This window comes from Mus pahari, chromosome 10 (assembly GCF_900095145.1).
Source record: "Mus pahari chromosome 10, PAHARI_EIJ_v1.1, whole genome shotgun sequence".
Classification (NCBI taxonomy): Eukaryota; Metazoa; Chordata; class Mammalia; order Rodentia; family Muridae; genus Mus; species Mus pahari.
The window spans coordinates 25,913,249-25,922,383 of NC_034599.1; the positions used below are offsets into that span (position 1 = coordinate 25,913,249).

A 9,135-nucleotide genomic window follows, 5' to 3' on the forward strand; every position below is an offset into this window, starting at 1 on the left:
CTTTCCTTCTTCCTGCCATGCTAGAGATTAAACCTAGAGCATCTCTGGATGGCAGGCCAGGTTCTTTAAGCACCAGGTAATTGTTCTCTGCTGTCCCTTGCGCTTCCTGGAGAGTTCTGGAGAGTAAGGTCAAGGCCAGGTATTTCCTTCATCTCTCTGATATCAGGTGCAGTCATATGACTTTCTAGCCTTCAAGCCTTCTATCCAGCTCCAGTATCTCAGAGTTGTTGTCCCTTTAATGACTAGTTTTTTTTACCTAGTGAAGCTTGCTTGCTCCATCCTTCTCTATATCTGTCCTCTCTCTACTTTTCTTTCTTTCTCCTTCACTCCCTCCCCCCTCTTCCATCTTCTTCTTTACATATATTACGGTAGTACATATCTCAAAAAATAGTACCAGAAAAAATGGGAGTGTTTTTCAAATTTAAGCTCAAATAAGTAGGAAAAAAACCCATGAGCTATTCAGGTCATGGGTATCTTTGTTATTTCCTCTTAGGTCCTAGACATATGGCCTTTGATAATCCCCCTAAACTTAGACTGGACACACAGAAAGAATAGCAAAGAAGCCACCTGATGGCCTTTCTTAATAGTTTATCCCAACTCTGTATAGGTCAAGTTCCCATAGGAGGACAAGGAATTAGGTTTCAACATAAAGCCCTATGCTAACAATGCACTGGAAACATTTCCCCCATTGCGATCCATCACTAAAAACCATGGTGCTCCGGGTGTTTGGGCACACTCAAGAAGTGGCTCCAGAGAAGCAAGCTTTATCCCCCATCCTTCCCAAGTCCATAATCATCAATACTAGATGCAGGTTGACTCAAAGAGACAGTGTCAGTCCTCTCTCCTGGTTGTGCTCTGGCATGAGGAAAGGGCTCATATTTTTCCACAAGAGTTTGAGCTCTGAGTCTGGAGGTAGCCACATCTGCTTTTGCCACTGCAAATTAGCAAATGGATTTGAGTTCTCAGTTGAGCCAAGGAGGAGCTGTGTGGCTTGCATTCTTGCCCTAGGCTCTCCTGTGCTGCTATCAAGATCAATACATCTAACTGCCTCACTCGCTACAGATGAAGCAGAAAACCCATAGAAAGCCCAATGCCCCAGACAGTTCTGTCTGCCTTGGCACCTAATTTATTTTGAACTTTGAGGCAATCACTTAATTATTTGCTAGTTGTTTTTTTTTTTTTTTTTTTTTCTGTTCACCTCCAACCACCTGGGAGACCCATTTTAGTTTCCAGGCTGGGAAGCCACCAACCCTAACAGAATTTTTCTGTCTCGACCATAGTTACGGCTATAATGACATTGTCACCATCCCAGCTGGTGCCACAAACATTGATGTGAAACAACGGAGTCACCCAGGGGTCAGGAACGATGGCAGCTACCTGGCACTGAAGACAGCCAATGGGCAGTACCTGCTCAATGGCAACCTGGCCATCTCTGCCATAGAGCAAGACATCTTGGTGAAGGGGACCATCCTGAAGTACAGTGGTTCTATGGCTACCCTGGAGCGGCTGCAGAGCTTCCAGGCCCTGCCTGAGCCTCTTACAGTACAGCTCCTGACTGTGTCTGGCGAGGTCTTCCCTCCAAAAGTCAGATATACCTTCTTTGTTCCCAATGGTATGGACTTCAGCGTGCAGAATAGCAAGGAAAGAGCAACCACCAACATCATTCAGTCACTGCCCTCTGCGGAATGGGTTCTAGGAGACTGGTCTGAATGTCCGAGCACATGCAGAGGTAGCTGGCAGCGGCGGACTGTGGAATGCAGGGACCCCTTAGGTCAGGCCTCTGACACCTGTGATGAGGCTCTGAAACCTGAGGATGCCAAGCCCTGTGGAAGCCAGCCGTGTCCCCTCTGATCCCCTTGGTGGAAATCTCTTAAGTTTATGGATTTGGGCTACTGGTGTAACAGACAAAGGTCCCCTCCAAGGTGATATTACATGTCAAGATGGCATGGCCCTTCCAGGCCTTCTATTACTACAACCCTTTGGGTACTGCCTAATCCATAAGGAAGAGAGAAGAGGGCATAAGGGTAACAGATGGTAAAGTTGACTGTCTGGTGGACTGGACCTTGCTTATGACCAAGAAGACGGGATAGGTTAAAAGGTAAAAGTGCACTTATTGATCCAAATGGGAGATTTCAGAGCCAGCCTCTTTGCAAAGGACTAGCAAAGCTAAATGAAAAAGAAGAATTTTTTTTTTCTATTTGGTTTCCCCAATTATCAATCTACCTCACAGCAGGGGGAAAGATCAGTATATAAGAGGTATAAGGCCAGGCGTTGGTAGAGAACGCCAAAGCAAGCTCCATAGGTGTCTCCACGCTATCTTCAGAAATGCCTGTGGCTGTTTTCAGTATTAAAATCTATTGTCTGAAGGGGCAGCAGTGTCCATCACAGGGTTATAGAAAGCCACTTTTCTCAGGCTGCCACCTGCTGGGGCGGACCCATTTCAAGTATTTATGCAAATATGTCCCTGAACTAAAGTGTGATCTTACACCAATGAAACTGTCTGGTCTGGTTCATTACTTCCCTTGGAAGAGGCAGAGACCCAGCATCCAAAGACAAAGGTTAAACAGAGCTTACCTGGAGTACACACAGGGCAGCTGCTATTTTCTCTGGGTATCTCCAACTTTCCGTAAGAAAGTTCTAAAAGGCCTGCTAAATCCAGCTCATGCAAGTAGCTGTTCATCTGTGTGATGCACGTCAATGTGGTTCTCAAACCCCATGCCTTGTAAAGGGCTCGGTCCAGCACGATGACTGAGCAGGCTGTGGATCTGCATTCCCAACAGCCGCCAGGTGCTATGAAGGCTGAGGTTTTAGAGACTGCATTCCAAGACCCCCACATTTGAGAAAATTCCAACCTGTAGGTTGTGCTCTTCAGTACTCTGGGATCCCTCTGTTTTCACTGATGTTCATTATGTTTCCTGATTTTGAGAGAGGATCTCACGGAGTCCTGGCTAACCTCGAACTCTCGATGTAGTCAAGGGCGGTCTTGAACTTCTGTTCCTCCTATCTCCACCTCCCACGCTCTGAAATTGCAGCTATGTACCACCATACCTATTTGTTTGTTTGTTTGTTTTGGAGGCAGGGAATTGTTATTCGGGAGAAATAGTATCGCTCTACTCAGCAAGCTGCACTACCAGCCCTCTTATGTGCTGACCTGCTCATTTAAGCCAAAAAAAAAAAAAAAAAAGCCTTTTGGGATCCCAGATTTTCACCCCCTTTGCCTAGGGACCATCACTCCAGAAACATCCATTCCTGCTCAACCACCACATTTCATCCTTCTCTTGAAATTCTTGCACTACAGCTTCCTAGTGAGTCCTATTAACCTAGAACAGTCCCTACCTATTACCCACTGGAACTCTCCCCAAGAGCCTCTAAAATCCTGTCTTCCTACCTCTTCTCTCTCAAAGTTCAGAAGAGCTCCCTGGCTCAGTTTTCCATATAAGGAATTCAGTCCTTGGTCACAAATGGATGAGATGAAATGGATATTTAAAAAAATAAAAATAAAAAAAGAATCCTAGGAGCTGAGGAGATGGTTCTGTGAGTAAAGTGCTTGGTGCACAAGTGTACAGCCAGGAGTCCAAAGCTCCTGTACCCATGGAAAAAGCCAAGTGGGCTGGGCAGCCTGCCTGGAATTCCAAAGCTCAAGAGGCAGTGATGGGGAGCTACAGGCAGACTGACTAGCTAGAGCAACCGTCATCACATCTCAGGGTTAGCAAGATGCCTTGCCTCAGTAAACAAAGTGGAGGGCAATCAAGAAAGATAGCTGCTATCAACCTCTGATGTCCACGTGCATAAACACAGCACACACACACGCACACGCACGCACACACACACACACACACACACACACCCCACAAAGACGTATACATACCAAAGAGAAAAGACAAGAAAGAGGTGGCAATCTAGCAATAGAAGGGAAATACCTCAATTTACATTTTTCTGGTTTTCATTGCCCTTTTTCCTTGCTTCCAAGTTTCTCTCAAGACACGGGGACAGACACAATACTAAATGGAGTCCTGGTATAACAAGAACTTAGACCCTTGGGACACAAGGTAAAGCCAGTAGCATTGCGGCTACTACTGTCCTTCTCAACTGGTCTCTAGACAGATGACATCTACTTGTCTACTTGGTGCCTTTTTCATGTCTGTCTAGCTTTTTAGTGAGTAGGAGGCAGGGCTTACCCAAATATAAACAAGCATGTACACACAGGCACATTGTTGCTGAGTGATAAACTCGGGGACTTTTCCCCCTTTGGTGTGCCCCACTTTGCTCAAGCATCAATTGCTGAAGTCAGTCAATGTGTGTTTCTGCAAGTCTTCATGCCCTTCCGTTTCTCATTTTCTCCCAAATAATCAAAGACAAGTGTGTCCTCACTGACTGCCCATGTCAGGCCAGCTGTGCCATCTGCCTGCCTGTATCATTCCCAGACGCAGCTTTTGCCCTGGAGTTCAGCTGGCAGCAGAGCTGCTTATGTGCGAAGCAGAATGGAATCCGGCTTGGCTCTCCCTTGCTGTGTGGGCTCAGCAAGGCTCACAGAATACATACTTGTTTGTGTCTGGAAATTCAACAGCTGCATCTCAGCACTCAGCAAACAGAGCTGCCGAGGGAGACCACACCATCGTAGGCCTCAGCCAACCACAGCTACCCCTTTAGCTCATAGAAAGAAAGACTGTATTTCCTCTGCGGAGCGGTTGCTCCTGGAAAGTGGTACCCATGCTTTCTCACTAGAGGCCCTAAGACCCTGACTCAGCAGGTAACTCAGCCATTAATTTGGATACTCCACCAACCTGGCCAAAATATTGCATCAGTGTCAAGGGTTTTCAGTTTGGTTGGTTCTTTCTTTTCCAATTTTTCATCCTTAAGATAAGTAAACGCAAAAATCAGTCAAAGTGGCAAAACTATGCAGTCCCAGCACTCTGGAAGCTAAGACTAGAGGATCTTAAACTCAGTGCTAGTCTAGGCTACATAATGAGACCCTGTCATTAAAATAAAAGACAAAGTGAATTCTTGCCTGGAGTTTCTTCTGTTTCTGTTATTCCCAAGTACCTGACCAGAGACTGAAAGTTTAGGAGGGGAATTCCCCAAGTGAAAAGGGGTGCATCCCTGCCAGCCACGCACACCCCTAGTTTCATCATCATTCAGATCCTTAGCCACATCAAGATCATTCAGAATGAGCAGGCAAAAAGGCAGAGGAAGTGAGAAACAACCCTTCCTCCTGTGATTGAGGGAGATAGACTGCGGTTCCCTGTGCTTTAGTGGCCTGTGGAAGGAGGACATGACTTTCCGAGGAAATCTCTGCGCATGAAACATAAGAGAGAAGTCACCCATGGAAGCTGGCGTTTCTGCTGGCTCATTATGGGCAACCATTAAAGGAGCAAGCATTATGTATGTGCTTTGCATGGGAAACCATTGTAGAAGGTCTGGGAGTTTAGCTCTGCGGTTGAATGCACGGCTTGAGTGAGTGAAATCCTGGGTTTTGATTCCCTGGCACAGGAAAAAATGGGGAAGGAGAGAAATGTAGGAGAGAGAGAGAGAGAGAGAGAGAGAGAGAGAGAGAGAGAGAGAGAGAGAGAGAGAGAATATTCTAAACAATATTATCTAACATACCAAAGGAACTTACAGGAACCTGAGTGAGCTGAGACTCCCATTCTACCTCAGAAAGATTAGGACCCTTCCCGGGCACCTATCTGTGTTTCCAGTCCACATGTTTCCCCAGTTTGCTCTTTAAATGGGAAGATTCTCTGACATTCCATTAAAGAAGTAGCCATCCTTTATTAACATTACAGACTAGCCCAGAAACACCACAGAAAAGAGAAAGAGAGAGGTTCCTCTTGGTAATTGCTGGGAAGAGAGAGAAAATGCCAGTAAACAAACACTGGAACTAAGTGTTCCAAGCTAAGGAAAAGGAGGAGAAAGCCACCTGCCTGGCTTAGAACACACTTCCCTTCTAGCCTTGGCTCAGAGGAGAGACAAGAGCATCCTAGTGTCCCCTCCCCTGGCAGGTGATGCACAATTGCCCCAGCAAAGGGGAAAGTAAAGAAGCCTTCCGCAGACTTCAGCGTTCCTCATTTCAAACATCTTGTAAGTCTCAGGAGCACTGAAAGAGTTGTCCTCTGCCAAACACAACTTCCTGTTTCTAAGAAAGGGAAGGAGGGGGAAAAAAAGAGTTGAAAGGATATTTGGACACTCGAGATTTGGAGTTTCTGTAAACCCAAGTGAATCAGACACATGTGGAATGAATTTCCCCGGAAATAAGAAACGATGCTGTTGAGTTCCTCTCGCCGGACCAGAAGAAGGAGAATGGTGAGCTGGAAGGGAGGAGGTACATCAGATGCTAAGAGGAGAGAGAAGAGCCTTGTCGGTGACGGATCAAAGACTGGGTCCCTGTGATGACAAGGGTCAACAGGGCCCCTCCCGAGACCACTTCCTGACTTGTGCATTACTCAGAGCTTCTCCACCTCTGAAGTCATAAATCCAGATATCCTGCTCCCTGACCACAACTTGCCATCTTTCCAGATCTTTCACTAGCCACACCACACATCCTTCATCCTCATGCTTCCCGGGTCCTGGACCACCCCCATGTGTGTACTTTCTTCATCTGCCTTTACTCCCACGGCGCTTGTACTTTTCCTGGGTCATTTAAACTCCATGTTCGAGCACCGTAAGGACACTGAACAGCATTTCAACACCCTTGCCCCACTGCCTTTCTTCCCAATACCACAGCCTCAGGTTGGTGGGTCCAGCCCTTCCTGAGGTTGCCAACTTCTCTCACATACATTCTTCTAATATGCAAGAGGCCTGCCACAGATGTATGTGTAGCCAGGATGAGATTTCTACCTATTCCAGATCATCAAGGCCAACAGGAACATAAAGATCTGACTGGAACGCTAATGCTGTCCAAGGCATAGGTTCTTCTCTAAGGACACCTGCTTTGTTGACTTTTCCTTGTCCTCCACTGCAGAGGCCCGCTCTGGATTCATTCGGCTCAATACTCATGTTCATTATAGAGTCCAGTGGAATCCACACAACTGGAGAAATGATACTACAGAGCGCTATGTGCCACTGTAAAACTAAGGTGTCCACTGGAAACTGCTCCAGTGACCCCAGCAGACAGCTCTAGCTCTAGCTCTCCAGGGAAATGATTTTGTAATTTCTCCACTATTCTCAAGTTCAGGATGCTGCCACATTTCACTGTGACAAGAAGCATTAGACTCTAGAACTCAGCAGAACCCAATGGTGTATCTCTTATCACAGTAGATAGAGAAGAAACAGCCACTGTCAACAGATCCAGCAGAGAGTAAGAACATTGCAATTCTACATTATTCTGTAATATAGAAGCACATTACAATGTCTGTCAATCTTTGTGAATAATGAAGATATAATAATTAACTCTACTGCTTTATCAGTTAATCATCCAGCTCTTGTGAGAGACACAAATCCCACGCTTCCTTACGATGCAGCCTTTGTACCCCGTCATCGACCAAACCCTCTGCTTCCCACCTCGCACTCTGTATCTTGGCTGTCCATGGTCTGCGAGCCACGAAAGCATCTCACTGTTGAACGGAGATGACTCTTCGGATCCCAGCAATGAAGGAAGGGAGGGGAAGGCCCATGAAGGAGCAAAGCCAACACAGCACACAGAAAGACAACTGATTGCCTCCAGTGTCAGTCTTGGCTTCCGGCTAGCCTATCTCCCGTGTTCTGTAATGCTCAAGGGACATCTCCTTCTCCCTTTTGAGTCTTATTTGCAAGAGTCCCCTTCTGTTTACCTAGCACACAGTTATGCCAGATTGAGGGGATGAAATCATGGTAGAAAAAAAATGCAGAGCCCCTCATCCACAGAAAACAGAAGTCACAGAAGTCCCTCTATCTCTCCCACTAGTCCTGGAATTACACCTATAGCCGAAACCATCCTTTAAAATACAGAAACAAAACCCCTTCCCCACCCTGCCACTCACAGTGATAATTAAGAGAGGATCCTAGGCTTCAAATACCATGCATGGGCAGGGAGCTCTTAGGGGAGAAAAGTTGGGGGCGGGGGGGAACTGACAAGAGAAACTCGCCGGAGGAAGAGTGAGGTAGCAAGCAGACAGCACTTCCCGTGGCAACTGTCAAGAAGTTGGATTTGTATCCTTAGTGTATTGGAAAGCCATTGAAGGGTTACAGCGGAAAACGGAAAGGATAGGATCTTCTTTCTGTTGTTGTGTTTTATTTTATGTATGTGAGTACACTGTAGCTGTAGATGGCTCTGAGCCTTCATGTGGTTGTTGGAAATTAAAATTTTTAGGGCCTCTGCTCGCTCCAGTCAACCCTGCTCACTCTGGCCCAAAGATTTATTTATTATTATACATAAGTACACTGTAGCTGACTTCAGACACACCAGAAGAGGGTGTTAGATCTTATTATGGTTGGTTGTGAGCCACCATGTGGTTGCTGGAATTTCAACTCAGGACCTTCAGAAGAGCAGTCAGTGCTCTTACCCGCTGAGCCATCTCACCAGCCCCCGGATATGATCTTCTTGTTTAGAAATTCACTGTGAGGGAAAAAACATAAAGGGATATTTGTCTCACAACATGGCCCTGGCTGTCCCAGAACTCACACTGTGGACCAGGCTAGCCTCGAGCTCACAGAGATCTATCTGCCTCTATCTCCCAAGTGCACAACTTTATCAGCCTAAAACTCTTTTGGGGCATGGGGGAGATCTGTTCTTGTTACATGGAAGGATATGTTTCTCCTGTCAAACCACCTCCTCAAGGTCCTCAGCCCATCCTACCCACCTCTCCATCCACTGGCCATCACACGTTCTGGAGTGTCTGCAGGGCCAAGTCCACTCACTCCGGTCATTTTGAAGCCATGTCTTCTCACTCCCCCGCGTGCTCCACAGCCCTCAGAAGCACAGACTGACTCTCCTTCCAGACATCCACATATGGCCTTCCCTCTTCCAGGATGTTGCTTTCCTACACCCTTAGGATCTTCTGCTCATTAGTCAAGTCTTGAATTAAAGGTCACTGTCATCCTCGGGGTGGGCTAAACACTCTGGGAGCACACTGCTTTCCAGATACCCCTAGGACATTGGATTCCTTCCTGCTGTGGATGCTGGACCTCATGCTCTGTGAGCCACATGGTACATCTCACATT

General features: G+C 46.6%; 1 protein-coding gene across 2 annotated transcripts in view; it reads left to right on the forward strand.

The window, feature by feature from the left end:
• Window positions 1-3,485, forward strand: part of Adamts8 (ADAM metallopeptidase with thrombospondin type 1 motif 8) — a 20,975-nt gene extending 17,490 nt beyond the window's left edge. For both annotated transcript variants that reach the window (XM_021207533.1, XM_021207532.1), the window contains one exon: window positions 1,281-3,485. In XM_021207533.1, the coding sequence (XP_021063192.1) occupies window positions 1,281-1,851 (571 nt within the window). In that variant the 3' untranslated portion in view covers window positions 1,852-3,485. The remainder of the gene's footprint in view (window positions 1-1,280) is intronic.
• Window positions 3,486-9,135: the final 5,650 nt, after the last annotated feature.